Source organism: Perognathus longimembris, chromosome 20 (assembly GCF_023159225.1).
Source record: "Perognathus longimembris pacificus isolate PPM17 chromosome 20, ASM2315922v1, whole genome shotgun sequence".
Classification (NCBI taxonomy): Eukaryota; Metazoa; Chordata; class Mammalia; order Rodentia; family Heteromyidae; genus Perognathus; species Perognathus longimembris.
The window spans coordinates 25,987,941-26,008,635 of NC_063180.1; the positions used below are offsets into that span (position 1 = coordinate 25,987,941).

The window sequence follows — 20,695 nt, forward strand, 5'->3', positions numbered from 1 at the left end:
GCACTGTCCCTGGCTTCTGTTTGCTCAAGGCTAGCACTCTGCCACTTGAGCTACAGCGCCACTTCTGGCCGTTTTCTATATATGTGGTGCTGGGGAATCAAACCCAGGGCTTCATGAATGCAAGGCAGCACTCTACCACTAAGCCATATTCCCAGCCCTTGAAGGCTCTTCTTTAAGGACTCGAGACTCTTTCTTTCTGATTTTGGCTCAGCTGCTCATTAGGATCTTCTCACTAATTGCAAGTTATGAGCAGAAGAGGCAAATCATATTTTCTCACTGGGAAGAACTTTCCTCCTCACTGAAGATGTCTCTGACTCTCCATGGACAATGTCCCTGCCACCACAGGTGACAAGATAATGGCATCTTTGGGAGGAGGGGGGGTGAGATCTAGGAACTCTGTCTGTATAACTATGGTTGCAGCTGCCCTAGAACAATCATAAAGAACATTTTGGGTCACAGAGTTCTGGCAGTTAAGGCCAGCTAGGCAAGAGCATTCTGTGTTTAGTCTCAGGAAAAAGCCAGGTGGGAGGATTCTTCAACAGGGGAGGAACTCAGAGCTGTGGCTGTGCAGAAGCTGAGTGCTGGACAAATGCAAAACCTGCCTTACTCTTAGCATGCTCATTCATGCCCTGCTAGACAGGGAAAGGAAAGCCATGAGCTAGGATCATACTCTTACACCATCACGGCATATATCTTACATACATCACAGCATCCTGAACACACAGCTAAAGAAAGAACATAGTCTCCTTAGAAACAGAGGCCTGCTTTGCATCTACAGAGCCACCAAACTTGTCTCTGTGTTGAAAACGAGTTTGCCCTATCTTGTCAGCCCTGGTGGATGTAGGCTTCCCTCTGAACCCATCCTCAACTCTTCCTACATGCATGCAGAACTCAGCTCCCTGGCCCACCACTCACTAGACAGAACTTCTATGTTCTCCCCTCACAGGGCTCTAGGTCAGCTCTGATGCCTGTGCTGACCATGAGGAGAGGGCACCGTCCTCCTTCACCAGCACCAGGAGAAGGAGTTCCCGAGGCTTGCAGGGAATTGCCTGCACTCTTATTTACAGAAACTGAATAAACAGCAAGTCCTCAGGGAAGAGTCAGACATACCTAGCTTTCTTTTTTCCCCCTTTTATGACAGCAAAGTGTATTCTCAGAAATGGATCAGGATCAGGATATGCATTCTGGCACTGCAGGCCCGCGACTCTCAGAGGTGAGTTTGTGTGCTAGTGATGGTGGTGCCCCTTCAGGGTGAGGGAATGGGGTCGGGGGGGCACACAGGGCAGGGGCAGGCATGTCCTCCTGCAGCGTGAACTGATGATTGCTGGGGTGACTGGAGCAAGTACTCTTCAGGCAAGTCTCCAGACTGCAGAATGCATCAGAACCCCCATCTCTTACCAATGAGGACATGGGAAACAGAAAACCCATACCAAGGGGTACTGAGAAGCAGTAGTTTGGGGGGGTGGCATTGGGGAGGCTGAGAAAAGTCTGTATGAAAGAGCTTTTCAGGCCCCATCGAATGCACTGCTGTATCTCACTGGAAGCTGGTTTGGCTATCTATCAGCTTCTCAATCTTGAAGGGTTTATGTGAGTTTGAGGAACTCTTGCTGTGCATGAAATCCAAGTCAGGTCTTTTGCCATTGAAGGTTCTCTGGGGTTCTTGGGGCACACTAAAGCATCAGTGAAGCCCCAGGGAGCCCCAGTGCAAAAAGGATGGGGGTCGGGGCTGGGGATATAGCCTAGTGGCAAGAGTGCCTGCCTCGGATACACGAGGCCCTAGGTTCGATTCCCCAGCACCACATATACAGAAAACGGCCAGAAGCGGCGCTGTGGCTCAAGTGGCAGAGTGCTAGCCTTGAGCAGGAAGAAGCCAGGGACAGTGCTCAGGCCCTGAGTCCAAGGCCCAGGACTGGCCAAAAAAAAAAAAAAAAGGATGGGGGTCTGCCCAGTTCCCATATCTCCTTCCTGCTGTTCTTAGAGATGGAGGCAAAAGGACAGCAGTGGTGCCCGGAGGAGAAACAGTGGCTAGACACAGGGCTCTGGGCTGAGCGTGCACAGACTGAAAAGGAGAACAGCAGAACCTTCTCATGTCCGTAGGTGTATGAGGAGAGATTTAAAGAAAAAAGATTTTGGAAAGGAAACAAAGTAAACCTTCAATTTGTGGGGAAAATGATTACAAGGTGAAGCTGAACAGGTGAAATGCTCTGTGCTTGGAGAACAGGAGAGACAGGTGACCCTCCTCTCCTGGAATGGAGAGATAGGAAGCAGAAATCAACTCAGTGTGACCAGATTGAGGGAGCAGAAGGAGGCAGGAAACGGCATTTCCCAGAGGAAGGTATTTCTATGACTTGGAACTTTTTCCACCAAACTCATTCCAGTGTTTGCATGTGGCCATGCTGGATGTTACAGGAAAAGAAGAATGGTTCCCTCTGAGGCTTTCACTCCTCCCCAAATGAGCAAGTCTCTTATTATTTCTTAAAGAACTGTCTCCCTCTCTCCCAAAGTTCCTGGGAAGCTCTATTTTAGGAGATAATTGGGAGTCCTGGTAACTAGCCTGTTTTTGTTAGTAAAATTCAGGATCAAAGAATCAGACAGATCTTTGACACTGACAAAGGAGAAGAGATTTCAAACAAGGATTGGACTGTGTCACTTCTACAGCGCACTGATCCTTGGGGGCAAATAGGAAAAGGACTTGCTCTGGCTAAAGGCATCAAGTCCTTAAAGGGGAGTGGATCCTTATTTAACCTGTGGTGTCCACTGGGCATAGCCACACACAGAAGGGAGGGGGGAGCAGGAAAGGAAAGTCTAGACTCATAGAACAATAAGATCTGTGCAGCGTAGACTGTGAGGGACTCCAGCATTGTTCTTAGAGCCTCACAAGGGGAGATCCAGAAAATTGTTAAGAATTTTGTGAACTTGATAGGCGTGTTAATTAGAATTAGAAAAAGTGAAAGGGTTACCTTATGTATTCTGAGAGTTACCAACTCTACTGAATGCTGCATGCAGATATGGTGGAAATACTACAATCAAGCCCACTTATATATATATATATTAACATAACAATATATTATATAACATAATAGGTAAAATATAAATATCTAACATACATTGGGATACAATATATTATGCATTATATATAAGAATTATTATAGTTCTTAATTATATAGATCATATAATAAAAAAACACAAGTGTTTAAAAAGTAAATGGACCAAAGAAAAATGGCTAGATAAGCCAAAATTAGTTTTTCAACCTCATAAACTGTCCCCCCCCCTCAATGGTATTTGTTTCCAGAGTCTCTGATTCTTTAAGGTCATGACATTCAAAATGTTGACCCTGTCATTGTAGGATCAAACCAGTTTGCTAACTTTAAATTTTCAGTCACATGGACTTGAGAGGACTGGGAACACAAGAGCTTCACAACACACCATCTTGCATGCCCTTTCCTGATGTGATTACTCACAGTCCTTTTCAAACATCTCTTCTATTTCAGCCATGTCTTTGAAGAAGGCTCTCAAGCACATAGATGTTACAGTTTGGTGGTGATTCTTGTCATGAAAATAAGTAGAAGACTGTAGGGCTGGGAATGTGGCCTAGTGGTAGAGTGCTTGCCTAGCATGCATGAGGCCTGGGTTCAATTCCTCAATCACACACACACACACACACACACACACACACACACACACACACACACGAATGAATCAGAAAAAAAGAAGGATGCAAAGTTATGAATATGAACCCTGTAATGGGTATCAGTGGGACGGCCCCCATGTTAGACTGACTCTAACACATCTCCATTTTCAGGAGTCCCTAAATCTTCTTCCACAAGGCCAGACAATTTAAGAAAAAGCTCTCCAACCTAGGCCAAGCTGCCACCTTTTTCACATCTCTCAGAACCAAGCCCTGAGCACCGCAGTGGACATGGCTGTGACCTGCATCTTGCTTTTCCAGATCGTAGTTGGGAATATGGCCAATGTCATTCTCTTCTTCCATAATGTGTCTCCCATCCTGCTTGGCTCTAGACCGAAGCCCACACAAGTGATTTTCTGTCACCTGGCCATAGCCAATGTCTGTCTTCTCTCTACTGGGATTCCTCCCATCATGGTGGCTTTTGTTACGAGATGTCCTCTGTCTGCTCTTGGATGTCAAGTGGTCTATTTCATTCACCATGCTGCTCACGTTACTGTACTGTGCTCCACCTCTGTTCTGAGCACCTACCAGGCAGTCACTCTGATCCCTGTGAGTACGGGAAGAATGATGACAATCAGGAGACATGTCCTGGGGCTCACCAGCCATTCTTGCTGCACCTGCTGGGCATACAGTGCCCTAGTAAGTGTCTTTGTTCCCATGAAAATCACAGGTCCACAGGACAAGCTCAACCATACCCATCCCCATGATCCATGGTTCTGCTCATCCCAGGGTGGTATTTTGGGCTATGTTTTCTTGTTGTTTGTCTCAAATGCCATATTTATTGGCATCATGTGCTGGGCTTGTGGGTCCACAATTCTGCTCCTGTATAGACACCAAAAGCGACAGCAGCAAATTCACACCTCCAGCCACCGCCACAGAGGCTCCCCAGAGACCAGGGCAGCCTACACTGTCTTGTTGCTGGTAGTCACTTTCGTTCTTTTTTATGTGGTTGACTCTGCTTTTACGTTTTATATCACTGTTTATATGAGGTTTAGCCTGTGGGTGTTGAATGTGTCTTGCATTTTACATGTGTGTTTTCCTACAATTTCTCCTGTACTTCTCCTCCTTCGAGACCCTAGAATGCCTACTTTCAGATTTTGAATGGTTAACAAAATCCTAGGTGTATACCAAAACATGTGGAAGATGGTGGCTGTGTTTAATAACCATTCACAGAGTATCAATATTTTACATAAAAATCAGCAATGAGCTTAGAAGGTCAAACTGATTCCCAGTGCCTCCCAGACAATTCTGATGGTCAGTAGATGAAATGTTAAGCTCAGAAAAAAAAAAAATCTCTAGTATGACTGGAGATCAAAGCCTTCTGATCTACTGAGGAGAAACATGAAAGAATATCCTTTCTTTAGTAGTAGCTGAAAAGTTTCCACATTTGTGCCTTCCAAAAGTTTGCACAAGAGTCAATTCAATCCATATCAATTTTTGTTTGATTGGGTTTTTTTTAACTGTATTTTTTTGTGTTTTCTTTTTTTTTTTTTTTTGGCCAGTCCTGGGCCTTGGACTCAGGGCCTGAGCACTGTCCCTGGCTTCTGTTTGCTCAAGGCTAGCACTCTGCCACTTGAGCCACAGCGCCGCTTCTGGCCGTTTTCTGTATATGTGGTGCTGGGGAATCGAACCTAGGGCCTCGTGTATCCGAGGCAGGCACTCTTGCCACTAGGCTATATCCCCAGCCCCTGTGTTTTCTTTTTTGGTACTGGGGATCGAACCCAGGACGTTGCACTTGCTAGGCAAGCGCTTTGCCACTGAGCTACATCCCAGCCCTCAATTTTTGTTTGAAAGAAAGAGACTCAAGGGCTAGGAATCTGGCCTAGTGGCAAGAATGCTTGCCTCGTATACATGAAGCCCAGGGTTCGATTCCCCAGCACCACATATATAGAAAACGGCCAGAAGTGGCTGTGGCTCAAGTGGCAGAGTGCTAGCCTTGAGCAAAAAGAAGCCAGGGACAGTGCTCAGGCCCTGAGTTCAAGGCCCAGGACTGGCAAAAAAAAAAAGAGACTCAAAGGCAAAAAAAGTCCAGCCGGGTGCACTGTCACATATCCAGAACCTTAGCATTTCTGTGAAAAAGCCCTGGAAGCTGAGCCTGGGAACAGGGTGCTACTGCCATTCTCAAAACTCCCCAAACTGAGATCAAATGCTCTTGAGTTTAGCAATGCAATCCTAAGAACAGGGCTGCCATACCTGCTCTTCAGTGCCTGGGTACTTCACACAAGCAGAGGAGAGATGTCCATGTTGAGGTCCCGAGGATGTGTTGCTCATTAAGGAAAACTAAATGAAGAAACTGGGAAAAACGCTAAGGGAGAGTGTGAAGTTCTGAGTTCAAGCCCAAGGACTGGCACAAAAATTTATAAGTAAGTTTACAAACCATAAAGTAATCCTTATTAGTCTTTATTTATTAAAAATAAAACATGGTGGCTGGGAATATGGCCCAGTGGCAAGAGTGCTTGCCTCCTACACATGAAGCTCTCGGTTCGATTCTTTAGCACCACATATATGGAAAACGGCCAGAAGGGGCGCTGTGCTCAGGTGGCAGAGTGCTAGCCTTGAGCAGGAAGAAGCCAGGGAAGGTGCTCAGGCCCTGAGTCCAAGGCCCAGGACTGGCCAAAAAAATAAAATAAAATAAAATAAAATAAAAATAAAATAAATAAATAAAATAAAATAAAACATGGTGAGCAAATGACTTCTATAGATGAAAGAAAACTGCAAACAATAAACTTGGAGAGGGTGGGTATCTTATACATAAGTGGCCAGGCCACTTATCGATTGGAATATGCCAAATGCTTCTACACATGAGGAAAAAAAAAAGAAAGCAAAACTGGGCTGGGAATGTGGCTTAGTGGTAGAGTGTTTGTCTAGCATGCATGAGGCCCTGGGTTTGATTCTATAGTACCACACAAAGAACTAATAACCAGGTGCTGGTGGCTCACACCTGTAATCCTAACAATTCAGGAAGCTGAGATACAAGGATCAAGGTTCGAAGCCAACCTGGGCAGGCAAGTCCATGAGCCTATTATTGCCAATAATAGCTGGAAGTGGCACTGTGGCTCAAGTGGTAAAGTGTTAGCTTTGAGTACAAAGAGGCTCAGGGACAGCACCAGGCCCTGAGTTCAGGCCCCAGGACCAGAAAAAGAAAAGAAAAGAAAGAGAAGAAAAGAAATGATCAAAACAATGAAAAGCAATTTCCCGAAAGAGGTAAAAGAGGGGGAGGGGCTTGTGAAAAGGAGGAAGAAAATCCCATTCAATTGTATTGATAACCCTGCATTAGCAAATGAAAATCAAGGATAAAATGCTTCCCCCGCCCCCCAGGAATGTCTGGAAAGCCTCAACAATATTCTGGTAATGTGCTCTTGTCAGGGATACTAACTTGAACCTGACGCTCGTGTATTTGGTGAAACCACCTGTGGGTCAGTTCCTTCTGCTCAAGTGGTCCAACAGCCTCATGAATGAAGAACTATCCACAGCAGATTTTTTAAAATTAGATTAGCAAACATTGAGAATCCATCAACCACAGGCCGTCCCTAGAATTACATTGGAATTAATATAAATGCATACCAGCAAAAAATTGACTTGATAGAATCATATTAAGTCAAATTTAAGAACAGAACAGGAATCATACCTTGGTTTTTTTTTTTTTTTTTTTTTTTTTTTTTTTTTTTTTTTTTTTTGAGCGTCCTGGGGCTTGAACTCAGGGTCTGGGCACTATCCCTGAGCTTCTTTTGCTTAAGGCTAGCACTCTATCACTTGAGCCACAGCACCACTTCAGTTTTTTTTCTGAGTAGTTTATTGGATATAAGAGTTTCATGGACTTTCCTGCCCAGGCTGGCTTCAAACCATGATCCTCAGATCTCAGCCTCTTGAGTAGCTAGGATTATAGGCATGAGCCACTGGCGCCATGCTGAAACATGCCTTTTCTAGGAAACAATATTTCAATGAGAAAAAGGAACAAGAAAATTAGGTGGGAATGAAATTTACTCCATAACATAAAGTTCACTTCAGAGGCAACTTGTTGGGGTGGAGTGGTCCTGGAGTTTGGGCTAGATATGCAAAGTCTTGGACTAGTTTTACAGCAAACATGGTGGTGTATGAGTTCTTCCTTGCATTCCTTACTTTTCTCACAATGCTGTTTTCACTCATTCAAATGCACAGAATATTTCACAATTGATGTAATAAGAGTACTTGGAAGGAGGAAGCAAGGGTGGGGTTGTAAAAGGACACTGCCTCAGCTGGGTGCCGTTGGCTCACACCTGTAATCTAAGCTACTCAGGAGACTGAGATCTGAGGATCACCATTTGAAGCCAGCCCAGGCAGGAAAGTCTGTGAGACTCTTATCTCCAATGAACCAGCAAAAAGCCAGAAGTGGAGCTGTGGCTCAAGTAGTAGAGCACCACCCTTGAGTGAAAAAACTCAGGGACAATGCCCAGGCCTTGAGTTCACGCCTGAGGACCACACATAAAAAATTGTACACCTCCTGGAACAGGAGTGTTCTTGATTAAGGTCCGAGTCGGCCGTGATTGCGGCGTGTTGGCTGAGGCAGAGGGAACATTTTGCTAGATGACTTCACACCTGAGGACACAGCAGCCAATACTCCCGGGCTCCTCTTCCACACCAGACAGTGACAGCAGAAATTTGACGGCAACACATTGAATCCAGCTGAAGGTGGAGGAGTTGAACACTTAAGAGTTATCTCCTAGGCCCCCAAATTAATCATTTGGGGTGAGTCATTTGCTCTTTGCAGGACACAAGGAGAAAAGAAGTGGACTAACACCCAATCAGGGGAAGAATCCCATCCCCTCTGTGTCTCTTTTCTAGGAGGCCTCTGAGCCAATGAGCTTTGAGTTTCAGAAATCCTGCCCCAGTCTTCCCAGCCTATGAGAATGGAGAGATTCACTGACCAATCAAATGGCACTAAAGACTATTTCTTCCCCTTCTACCTGCTGTGCATTAAGGACCCAACAGGAGGCCTGGAGTGGTGAGTCAGGCCCCCTTGTCTCCACTCTGTGTCTGTGTCCCATGTTACCTGGGCTCTTCATTTTCTCCCCCTTGTCCACCTCCTTTCTTGACCAACCAGAAAGAGTTTGTTGCATCCTTCCTCCTTGGCCCAATATTTTGACTTTTTTTTTTTTTGGTGGGGGCGGGGAGCAGTCCTGGGGCTTGAACTCAGGGCTGGGTGCTATCCCTGAGGTTTTTTTTTTTTTTTTTTTTTTTTTTTTTGGTGCTCAAGGCTAGTACTCTACCACTTGAGCCACAGCATCACTTCTGGCTTTTCCTGAGTAGTTTATTGGAGATAAAAGAGGTTTCATGGGCTTTCCTGCCCAGGCTGACTTTGAGCCACCATCTTGAGATCTCTGCCTCCTGAGTAGCTAGGATGACAGGTGTGAACCACCGGTGCAGGCTTATTTTGACTTTTAACAAGTGACTTATTTTGACTTTTAACAATTTGCAGTGCTGATGGTTAGCCCCTTGTTTGTAGGAAAATACTACTACACTAAATCCTAGGAGCTTGCTCCTGCTCAACCACAGTAAAGCTCCCTGTTCTAAAGCCAGTGAATTTGAACCATAGGGGCTTGTCATCTATGCCTGGCCGATATGAGAAGTATGGAGGTACTGTCTCAGAAAATAACAACTGTAAGGTATCTTCACAGTCAGGGACTTGGGAAATTAGAGGATAGGTGTTTTTCCATTCGATTCAGGGACCTGAACACAGAGAGACAGAGAAGGCAAGAAGGCATTCACTCTCTTCAAAGTCAGTTCACCCTAAGCATTGTGAGCTTGTTATCTGACCTAAGGGGCAGAAAGACTTTTGATACTGCAAGTCTAGGGTATCATACATCAAGGAGTCATTTACTTTTATAGTGCATTGACTTTAACTTATAAAGTATATAAAGTACAGAAGGTGTGGCTTGAGCAGTAGAGCACCTGCCTAGCAAGCACTGGGTTGTGAGTTCGATCCCTAGGATTGAAGGAAAAGAGGAAGTTTATACAGAGTCTTTCTAGACCAATGGAAGTTGGGTTTTGTACTTGCTAAGGACTGAACTGTGCTTTCTACACTAATATGTTGAAGTTCTGACCCCTGGTATCTTAGAATGTGGCACTGGTAAGTTGCTGTAGAGTTACTTGGCTAAGATGAGGTTGTACATAGGGTTGGGGGACCTTACTCTAATGACTCATGCCTCGGAGCAGGTGGAGACAGACGAGAGTGCCACATGATTTAAGTCAGAGACCAGAGTTTGGTAGTTGGAAGGCATGGAATGACATGTATCGCCAACCAACCACCCCACTAACCAACCACTAACTACCAACTGTGTGCTTAGAGCCTTGAGTCACACCTTCATTCCCTTCAGCTCTGGGTGTTTTAAGACAAGGATCTTGCTTTTTGCCCAGGATCACCTAGCCTACGATCCTATTTTAGGTGACAAAGACCTGGCACCATGGCCCAAGTTCTTCTATTGAGATGTGGGCTCATAAACATTTTTGGCCCAGGCTAGCCTGGAACCACAGTCCTCCAGTCTCAGCCTCCCATGTTAGCCGGGGTAAAAATGAATATCACCACACCCAGGTACTGATGATGGGGGTGGTTCATTGAACGTTTTTCCCAGGATGGTTCTAAACAGAAACTTTGCAATCTCAGCCTTCTAAGTAGTTAGGATTACAGACATGAGCCACTGTGCCTGGATCCTCCTCCAACCTTCACCTGGCTTTATTATTTATGTGTAAGAGGTGAGGTCTTTGTCTAGGTTTAATTTTTTCCAGTCCTGGGACTTGGGACTCAGGGCCTGAGCACTGTCCCTGGCTTCTTTTTGCTCAAGGCTAGCACTCTGACATGTGAGCCACAGAGCCACTTGCAGCTTTTTCTGTTTTTGTGGTGCTGAGGAATTAAACCCAGGGCTTCAAGCACTCTACCACTAAGCCACATTTCCCAGCCCCAGTTTTGATTTTTTGTTTTAATCTGGAACTTCAGTTTTTCCAGCACCATTCATTACTTCCTTGTGCCAGTACTGGGGCTTCAATCACTTGATGCTACCATGATTTCCCGCCCCCCCCCCCCCATAGGTTCCATTGATGTCTTGTTCCTGGTAGCTGACTCTCTGAAGACTGCTCTTCTCTGGATGAAATGGCGTCATCTTTCTTTTTTGACTTTGGCCTTATGTGGTACCTAGAGGAGCTCAGCAAGAAGGAACTGGTGAAATTCAAGGAGCTCCTCAAGCAGGAGACTGAGGAACTTGGGCTGAAGCAAATTCCCTGGTCTGAGGTGAAGAGAGCATCAAGGCAACGCCTGGCCAACTTGCTCACCAAGTACTATGAGGGACCGCAGGCCTGGAACGTGACCTGCAGGATCTTCCACAAAATCAACAGGAGGGATCTCTGTGAGAAGGCCTTGAGAGAGTGCACTGGTGAGGGCCTCTGGGGTTCAGGGGAACAAAGCTGCTCATAACCAGGATCACATGGTCGGTTTGGTCAGTGGCCTCCACAGCTTTCTGTTGTGGGATCAGATGGTATTTCCTATGGGAATCTATTATCGTTGTGTGTAGGAAACAACTTCACTTAGTTACAGGTGGTTATGGTTACAGGTGGGTATTATTCTCTATCAAGGGTTGTATTTAACGCAGGTGATTATAGGTGGTTCAGTGTAGGTGGGAGTTGTTCTCTACCATGGGTTCTATTTAGTACAGGTGGTTACAGGTAGTACTGTGTGTGTGTGTGTCTATCTGTGGAGGAGTTGGCAATTTTGCTGTAGAGGGCCTAAGTAATGCCAGCATTGACGGTTTAGACTTTGTGGACACAGCCTCAGTCATGACCGCTCAGCTTTGCTGTGCTTCCCCTGTGAAATAAGAACGTCCCCAAGTTCGGCTGATACTACTGATAGACACAGGCTGGTGGCTGGCCATTGTTGAAAACACATAGATTTCTTTGACTTTTTTTTTTTTTTTGGCCAGTCCTGGGCCTTGTACTCAGGGCCTGAGCACTGTCCCTGGCTTCTTCCCGCTCAAGGCTAGCACTCCGCCACCTGCGCCACAGCGCCGCTTCTGGCCATTTTTTGTATATGTGGTGCTGGGGAATCGAACCTAGGCCTCGTGTATCCGAGGCAGGCACTCTTGCCACTAGGCTATATCCCCAGCCCTTTCTTTGACTTTTGATAATTTGTGCATTTTTCTTTTTTCCGATGCTGGCAAACTCAGGCCACACAACGAAGTATCGAGCTCACATAAAGGAGAAGCTCAGCTACAGGTGGCGCAGAGAAGCCATCACAGAGGTGGCTGAGGTCTTTCACCAGAAAATCACTCGGGAAGAACGTGAATATTTTGACTTGCTTCTGAAGCCAACGGCCACTGAGGAACATTCACGTACGGTGGTCATCAAAGGGATCCCAGGAATTGGGAAGACAATTCTTCTAATGAAGTTAACTCTGGCCTGGTCAGGTGGCCTCCTTGGACAGGACCAATTTTCCTATGTCTTCTATTTCTGCTGTAGAGAACTGAAAAAGCTTCCTGCCACAAGCCTGGCTGACCTCATCTGCAGAGAATGGTACCAGTCCTCTCTCCCCAGCATGGAGATCACAGCCCAGCCAGAGAGAATCTTGTTCATCATTGACAGCCTTGAAAAACTAAATTGTGACTTGGACCAGCCTGAATCAGAGCTGTGCAGTGACTGGACGGAGCAAAAGCCTGTCCACATACTTGTGAATAGTTTACTGAGGAAGAAAATGTTCCCACAATCCTCTCTGATCATTGCCACCACACATGACCTCTCAGAGGAGCTAGAGGAAAAGTTGAAGGGTCTCCAGGTGCGGTCAGTCCTGGGGTTCGATGACCAGAGTAAGAAGCTCTATTTTTCATCCCTATTCTCCAACTGGTGGCAGGCCATGCAGGCCTTCAATATGGTCCAGGAGAATGAACAGATCTCCCACCTGTGCGAAGTCCCACTGCTCTGCTGGCTTGTGTGCACATGCCTGAAACAGGAGATGGAAAGGGGGCGAGAGCTGGCCGATGCCTGCCGGTGTACCACTGCCCTGTACACCACCTTCATCTTTCAAGTGTTCACCCCCAAGGGCACCCATCGTCCCAGTTGGCAAGGCCTAGCTCAGCTGCAGGGCCTGTGCGCTCTGGCTGTAGAGGGCATGTGGACCAACACATTTGTGTTTCCCGAGGACATGCTGTGGAGAAACGGGATTGCTGTCCCAGACATTCCTACATTGCTCGAAGCCAAGCTCCTGCTCAGGGACAAGGAGCTTGAGGACTACTACACCTTCTTCCACTTATCTGTCCAAGAGTTCTGTGCTGCCTTGTTTTATGTGCTCAAGGACCCCAGTGAGCACCCTCACCCCGCTGTGGCCCGTGTAGAGGAGCTCCTGATGACCTATTTAAAGGGAAATAAAAAAACCTGGATTTTTCTGGGGTGTTTCCTTGTTGGCCTTTTACATGAAAAGGAGCAAGAGAAGCTGCATGCATTTTTTGGCTTCCAATACTGCCAGGAGGTGAAGCAGCGGTGTCAGCAGTGCCTGAGGAAAGTCAGTGAAGATGAAGATCTCCAGAGTCAGATGGACTTCTTGAAGCTGGCTTACTGTCTGTTTGAGATGCAGAATGACATTTTTGCGAGGCAGGTGTTGGAGCCCTTCAAGGAAGTGGACTGTTTAATTGAGGACAATCTAGACTTGACCGTCTCCTCGTACTGCTTAAAATTCTGTAGTAGCTTGAAGAACTTTTGTCTCTCCATACAAGATATCTGGGGAAAGAAACAGAACCGGCCTGTGTGAGTCCTTCTGGCTTTCTTTCCTGTTTTGAGTCTGGCCATATACTCAGTGGGTGTTAAGTGGGGACATGGTTAGGCCAGACCCTCACCTGGGGTGTGTGTGTGTGTGTATGTGTATGAGAGAGAGAGAGGGAGGGAGAGGGAGAGAGAGGAGGAGGAGGGGGAGAGAGTGAGTATGGGGCTTGAACTCAGGGCCTGAGTTCTGTCATTTAGCTTTATCACTCAAGGCTAGCACTCTACTACTGAAGCCATAGCTCCACTTCTGGCTTTTTTTGTTGGTTAATTGGAGGTAAGTCTCACAAATTTTTCTGCCAGGGCTGACTTTGAACTGTGATCCTCAGATTTCAGCCTCTTGAGTAGCTAGGATTACACACCTGAGCCAGCCACACACTTTCTAGCACTGTGGCTTGAACTCAAGTGGCCTTGTCCTCTCACTCAGCAATTTCATGCGAGGTAGACACTTGGCCACTTGAGCTATGCCTTTAGTTCCAGCTTTCTGATACTTAACTGAAGCTAAAGAGTCTCTTGGATTTCTCTATCCAAACTGGCTTCAAACAGCAATCCTCCAGATCTCCGCCTCCTAAGTAGCTGGGGTAATAAGCATGAAGCACCAACACCTGACTGGTTGGTTGGTTGGTTGGTTGGTTTATTTATTTATTTATTTAGCCAGTATGGGGGCTGGAACTTAGGGCCTGGGCACTATCCCTGAGCTTCTTTTGCTCTACCACTTGAACCACACACCACTTCTTTTTTTTTTTTTGGCCAGTCCTGGGCCTTGGACTCAGGGCCTGAGCACTGTCCCTGGCTTCTTCCCGCTCAAGGCTAGCACTCTGCCACTTGAGCCACAGCGCCGCTTCTGGCCGTTTTCTGTATATGTGGTGCTGGGGAATCGAACCTAGGGCCTCGTGTATCCGAGGCAGGCACTCTTGCCACTAGGCTATATCCCCAGCCCGCACACACCACTTCTGACTTTTCTGTTTATGTGGTACTAAGGAATCAAACACAGGACTTTGTGCATGCTAGGCAAGCACTCTACCACTAAGCCACATTCCCAGCCCCTTATTCTTCTGTGCTGTGGATGGCTGGAGGTGACTTCCTTAACCGCAGGAGGCTTTCTTTTCTCCACCACAACAGGTATAAGTCCAGTCTTGGCTGCTGGTACCAAATATGCTCGGTACTTGCGAAAAATGCATGCCTCTACAATTTCCAGATGAAAGACAGCATCCTGAGTGAGTCAGCGTATGTGGCCTTGTATGGCCACCTGAAGCAGCCCACCTGTCTCCTCGAAACCCTTGAGTAAGCTCAACACCCATGTGGCCCTACTGGTCCTGCACATAGTCTTACTGCTGGCTTCCAGTGGCGATGGTCTGCAAGCTCTCTCAGTTCTGAGTAGAATCTCACACTCAGCATCACTGAGGGCTGCTGCAGGCTGTTCTTTGCAGTGGGGAGCTTTCCAGGATATGGCAGAAAGCTGGGGAGCCTGGCTCTGTGATCAAGATTCAGTAATTTCCTCTAGCAGGATGATGGCTATGGTTTTGGTTATTTTTGGCCAGTCCTGGGGCTTGGACTCAGGGCCTGAGCACTGTCCCTGACTTCTTTTTGCTCAAGGCTAGCACTCTGCCACTTGAGTTATGGCGCCACTTCTGGCCATTTTCTGTATATGTGGTGCAGGGGAATTGAACCCAGGGTCTCATGTATACGAGGCAAGCACTCTTGCCACTAGGCATATCCCCAACCCCACTATGGTTTTTAAATAGTTCCCTGTGTCCCTATGGGCCAACAACTACCAAGCTAGCAATTAGATTGTGAAATTATAGCATTTGGGTTGATTCTAGTTTGTAAGAGATGGTCCAGGCCCTGTCCTCAGCCGTGCTTTCAGGCTTTGTTAGATGAAACTCATCAGCACTTTCCTCCACTTTTCAGGATGAAGGGGGTGGACTTAAGATTTGAGACCCATCTTTTCTTTGAAATATTTGTTTCCAACCCAAATCTTAAATACTTGAGCATCAGCAGCACGGAGCTGTCCAGCAAGGACGTGCAACTGTTCTGTGAAGCCCTGAACCACCCAACATGCAACATCGAAAAGCTGTAGTGAGTCTGTACCCATGCCAGGCCCTGCCCACTGGGGGTGTGTGTGTGTGGAGCTCTCTCCTGCACCTCTGTTCTGTTTTCTAACATCCATATATTACCTGTGTGCAAATTCTGCCTCCTGACACACAAATCATGGACCATGGAAGTTAATGTCTTGATAGGCTTGGCCACTTTTGAAGATTGTTCCATTGAGCTTCTGTGGATTCTAGATATTCTGACCCCTCCCTCCCTCTTTCCCTCTCCTTCCTTTCCTGTCTCCAGCTTGGAGGACTGCAACCTCTCCTCCTTTGACTGCAATGCCCTCGCCCCAGTTCTGATCAGAAAGAAGCTGACGCATCTGAGCCTGACCTGCAATTACCTGGAGGCTGGTGTGAACCCCCTGTGCGCAACCCTGTGCCGCCCCGAGGTCATCCTCTGCTACCTAGGGTGAATAAGCAGCAAGAAGGTGGATGCTGGGAGGGCCGCAGTGCGGGGGGGGGGGGGGGGGCGGGGCTTGTGGATGCTGGGAAGGGTCACGGTGGATGCTGGGCGGGGCCGCAGTGGACGCCGGGTGGAGGGGGGCCGCAATGGACACCAGGGCATGGTGGACGCTGAGGAGGGCCACGGTGGATGGGGGGCAGTGGATGGGGCCATGGTGGATGCTGGGGAGGGCTGAGGTGGATGGGGGGCAGTGGATGGGGGTCATGGTGGACTCTGGGGAGGGCTGAGGTGGACGCTGGGAGGGGCTGCGGTGGATGCCAGGGAGAACTGCAGTGGAACGGAGGATCAGAGGTCAGCCCCGGGCTCTGTGGGCCTCAAGCCTCTGCACCCCCTGAAGTAAGTTCTCAGTTCTCTCTCCATCCTTCTCCGGGAGGAGGGAGGAGAAAACAAGTCAGAGCACACCTAGAGGCCTGCCATTGTCCTGTCCTCCATGTCCTGTCCTGTCCTCCATGTCTGTGGTCCTGGACAACTGGCCTTGGGCCTGCCATGAGGCCTAGGCTGGCCTGAACCTCACCAGTTGACTGTTGTGTCGGTCCTGGGCTTGAACTCAGGGATTTGTGCTTTTGCTTGGCCTTTTCACTGAAGTCTAGTGCTCTACCACTTCAGCCATGCCCCCACTTTTTGGCTTTTTACTGGTTAATTGGAGATAAAAAAAAAAAAAACCTCACGATTTTTCTGCCTAGGCTGGCTTTGAACTGTGATTCTCAGATCTCAGCCTCCAGAGTGCTAGGATTACAGGTGTGAGCCACTACCTTCAACGGAAGTGTTCCACTTGGTGTGAGTTTCAGGAGGCCCTGCAGAGTTTACCCCTCCATGTCCCCCCTCTGTCCTGCAGGCTAAGTGGCTGCTACCTCAGTGAGCAATGCTGTCCATCTCTCTCTGAGGTTCTTATGAACAGCAAAACCCTAAGTTATCTGGACCTGAGCTTGAACAACCTGAAAGACGAAGGCCTGGAGATTCTCTGTGAGGCCCTGCGGCTCCCGCAGTGCATGCTGAGGACTCTGTGGTAGGTTTCCCTGTGGTCAGGGCTGAGGCTGAGCCCATCTGTCCAGGAAGGTCAGCGTGTCCTCACTATGTGTCCTTCTACCCAACACACATCCCGTGGAGCTGTTTATCAGAGCAGGCTGGTACCTTGGTGCCTGGGTCAAAGGTTTAGTGGATGGCCTGTGGTCACACAGTGTATGTGTGTGGGGTGACATACAAGACTGGGCCACAGTAGGGCTAGCACAGGGCCTAGTAGATGTCTATGACTAGCTAAGACTTTAACATGTGTGCCACAAGAGGAGGAAATTGTGTTACACCGAAAGATAGAAGCAGACTTGCTGGTGGAAGGTTAGGTAAAAACATGGATATAGGGACCCAGAAGTACATTTGAGAATTTTTGTGAGAAAAGAAGGCAACAAGGCTATCGACACCGATTCTGAGGAAACACCAGTAGAAATGAAACACTTTTGTTTTGTTGAGCTGAGCTGGAAAAGTAAGCTTTAAAACATGTATGGAATTTATAGGAAGCCAAAAATAACTACAAAACATCTAAAGAATAAAAAATAAAATGGAAGGCCTCACTCTCCATAGTTTTACAGATTAAAAGGTGGGTATGGTAATGCATGCCTGTAATCTCAGGACTCAGGAAGTGGAGGTAGCAGGATCAGGGCCAGCCTGGGCTATATAACAAGTTCCAGGCCAGCTGGCGCTGCAGGGTAAGATCCTGTCTCCAGCAAATGAACAAGAAAGCAAAACAACAAAGCAGTATAATCTAGGTACTGGTGGCTCATGCCTAGAAGAAGCACCAGCCTTGTGTGAAAAAGCTCAGGAACAGCACCCAGGCTTTGAGTTCAGTCCTGGTACTGACACAAACACAAAGCATAGCAGAGGGGTGAATATTAATGATCACAGTACATGATGTGCTTGTATAAAAGTGTCATAATGAAACCTTTTACATAAGAGTACATCTTACTCTTGCTCTTAGGTAAGGATTAAGATGTGAAGCCTTTCTTGTGGGCTTGCACATATCAGTGAACGTATGGCTCACGTGGGTCAGAGCCATGGTGGCTCTGGGCCTCGCTGGGGCCGTGGCGGCTTATGGAAGCACGGGTCTCTGTCTCACCCCACCTGACCTCTTGCAGCATAATGGAGTGTGGCTTGTCCGCCCATGGCTGCCGTTACCTTGTTCCAGTCCTCACCCATAGCCAGCACCTGAGGAATCTGCAGATGGGGGGCAACGACGTGGGGGACGCCGGTGCCAAGCTGCTGTTTGAAGCTCTGACACATCCCAGCAGTAGCTTGAAGAACCTTGGGTGGGTGTGCCACATCTCTGTCTTCATGGGAGATGCCCGGCGGCGGGGGGGGGGGGGGGAGGCTGCCTCCCAGAGCACTGGGATCACAGGCGTGCACCACCAGGCCCAGCTTTAAATTTCCTTTTTTGAGGAATTGTACAAAGGAGTTACATTCCATAAGTCAGGTAACGAGTATAATTGGGGGGGGGGGTGAGACAATGTTACCCTTTTCTCCCCTTTTCTCCGTCCCTGCCCACAAATTTCACAGTTCAGTTTTTACATAGTGTATGTTGAATACCATGACCGCATTTGCTCATCCTTCCCCCTTCCATTCCTGTGCCCCCTCCCCACAAAAAACCAAAAAAACCCACCTCAATACATTTCCTGTTTTTAAAAAGGATACCTGTTACACCAGAACAGGATCCATCCACCCTGACACCCTTGTTTCAACTTAATTGCCTCTGCAGCAACCCTGTAACATTCTGAGGGACGAGGGATAAGGACTTCCATATAGGAACTTTTTTTGTGGGGGCCACATTCACCTCATGCTTCAAGAGCTCAAGAAGTATTCACAGCATGTAGGGTATAGACTCAAGCCTGGTTTCCATTGGGCTGGGGCTGCAGACCCAGTTGTAGAGAATGTGCTGTGCTGCCCAGCCCACCACAGGGGGACCCTGCTGTCCTAAGAGGGGCTATGGGCTCACAGGGTTGGGGGAGAGATAGGGCCACACTTACTCTGTGCTTGTGTTCCAGCTTGCATGGGTGTGAGTTAACCAGCGCCTGTTGTGAGGACCTGTATTCCGCTCTCACCCACAGCAAGAAGCTGGAGGAACTAAACTTGATAGCCAACAACCTGGACTCCATTGGGGTGACTCTGCTATGCGAGGCCCTAAATCACCCAGAGTGCCCCCTGAGGGTGCTCTGGTGAGTTGGGGGTTGGGCTGCTGGTGGGGGGACTTGTGGGGCTTAAGTGGGTTCCTGGGGTGGGCAGCTTCTCTGGACAGGACAATCTCACCCCACTTAAAACACAAATGATCTGCCCTTTCTCAGGGTGGTTATTTTTTTTTTTGCCAGTCCTACAGCCTGAGCACTGTTCCTGGCTTCTTTTTGCTCAAGGCTCGCACTCTACCACTTGAGCTACAGCGCCACTTCCAGCCTTTTCTGTTGATGTGGTACTGAGGAATAAAACCCCAGTGGTCAATACTGGTGTCACGTGTTACTTCTATAACTCAAATTAAGCTCCATAATGTTTGAAAATATAATTCTATCCATGCAAACAGCTCCGAGTTAGGATTTTTTGATTTGACAATGATGAAAAGGTATATCCACACAATTACTATTTTCTCCTTCAGTACATGAGATATTATTTATTACAAAATAGGGCTGGGGCTATAGCTCACAGATAGAGCACCCTCAAGGATAGTGGTTCACGCCTGTAATCACAGCTACCAAGGAGGTGGAAAGATCATGGTTTGAGCCTCTTGGGCAAAAGTTAGCAAGATCTCCTCTCAGATACAAGGCAGGTGTGGTGTTTCATGACTTAATTGCACTTGTGACTTTAAAAATATTTCTAATTTACAGTGGGTTAGTCGGGACGTCACCCCATCTTAAACTGAGCCTCTGAGCCAGGCACCAGTAGTTACATCTATAATCAGCTACTCAGGAGGCTAAGAATAGGAGGATGGCTGATTGAGAGGCAAGCTCATGCAGTATAGTTTGTGATACCTCATCTCGACTCATAGCTGGGTGCAGTGGCACACACCTGTCATTTTAAGCTGGGCTTAAGTGGTAGTTCCCCCCCACCATGCACTCACACCCCTACAAGTGTGTGGCCTCAGTGGCACTAAAAAAAAAATTAGCATCTTGAAATCAGTCCCATTTGGTTGGCAGATTTTACACCCCTGAAAAGGGCAAAGCACAGGACCTTTTTCTATGAGGAGGGAGAGGAGAGCTGGCACACCACGCGGCCCACAGCGGGTTCTCCTAGACTCATCCTGGGAACAAATTATGCAGAAATAGGGCATGCAGAAAAACAAACCTGAAACTGAATTTGTCATAGCCCTTTCCCCTCTGGATTGTTGCAGGATGAACAAAGATGACTTAGATGAAGAATCACAGGTCCTTCTGTGGACGGAGGCAGAGAGAAACCCTGAACTGGCCATTAAGAATTGTTTGAAGAGGAAGATGCTCTAGGGTGTGGCCAGATCTACCCCAGCAGCAGAGGAGCCTCCTGATTGGAGAACACTTGGGCTGGGTGGGGCTCTTCACCCATTGGCTCAGAAAGTTACAAGTGGCTGCCACCCCAACCCAAGTGGCTTTCCTGGTGCCCCCCTCAAACCTGTTACCTAAGTGGATGTGATTTCAGTGGATTCTGTGGTCCTGAACAAGTGGATATGGGTGT

At 47.6% G+C, this 20,695-nt stretch overlaps 2 protein-coding genes across 2 annotated transcripts; both read left to right on the forward strand.

The window, feature by feature from the left end:
* The first annotated feature begins 1,159 nt into the window (after nucleotides 1–1,159).
* LOC125368143 (vomeronasal type-1 receptor 3-like) lies at nucleotides 1,160–5,127 on the forward strand. The gene is made up of 2 exons (XM_048369000.1): nucleotides 1,160–1,213; nucleotides 3,893–5,127. The coding sequence occupies exons 1-2, from the start codon at nucleotides 1,160–1,162 to the stop codon at nucleotides 4,787–4,789; spliced, it is 951 nt and encodes a 316-aa protein (XP_048224957.1). The 3' UTR covers nucleotides 4,790–5,127.
* Nucleotides 5,128–10,755: 5,628 nt separating this feature from the next.
* Nucleotides 10,756–20,487, forward strand: Nlrp4 (NLR family pyrin domain containing 4). Its single transcript, XM_048369001.1, has 9 exons — nucleotides 10,756–11,091; nucleotides 11,878–13,447; nucleotides 14,582–14,743; nucleotides 15,371–15,538; nucleotides 15,800–15,964; nucleotides 16,854–17,024; nucleotides 18,145–18,315; nucleotides 19,048–19,218; nucleotides 20,379–20,487. Exons 1-9 carry the CDS (start codon nucleotides 10,812–10,814, stop codon nucleotides 20,485–20,487), a joined length of 2,967 nt encoding a protein of 988 aa, XP_048224958.1. The 5' UTR covers nucleotides 10,756–10,811.
* The last annotated feature ends 208 nt before the right edge of the window (nucleotides 20,488–20,695 follow it).

Excerpts from the sequence above, each read along its gene's own strand:
- LOC125368143 (XM_048369000.1), top strand. The coding sequence starts at position 1,160 with ATGGATCAGGATCAGGATATGCATTCTGGCACTGCAGGCCCGCGACTC. Across the intron at positions 1,214-3,892 it reads CAGGCCCGCGACTCTCAGAG|AACCAAGCCCTGAGCACCGC; the intron begins GTGAGTTTGTGT and ends CACATCTCTCAG.
- Nlrp4 (XM_048369001.1), top strand. The coding sequence starts at position 10,812 with ATGGCGTCATCTTTCTTTTTTGACTTTGGCCTTATGTGGTACCTAGAG. Across the intron at positions 11,092-11,877 it reads GGCCTTGAGAGAGTGCACTG|GCCACACAACGAAGTATCGA; the intron begins GTGAGGGCCTCT and ends TGGCAAACTCAG. Across the intron at positions 13,448-14,581 it reads AAGAAACAGAACCGGCCTGT|GTATAAGTCCAGTCTTGGCT; the intron begins GTGAGTCCTTCT and ends CCACCACAACAG.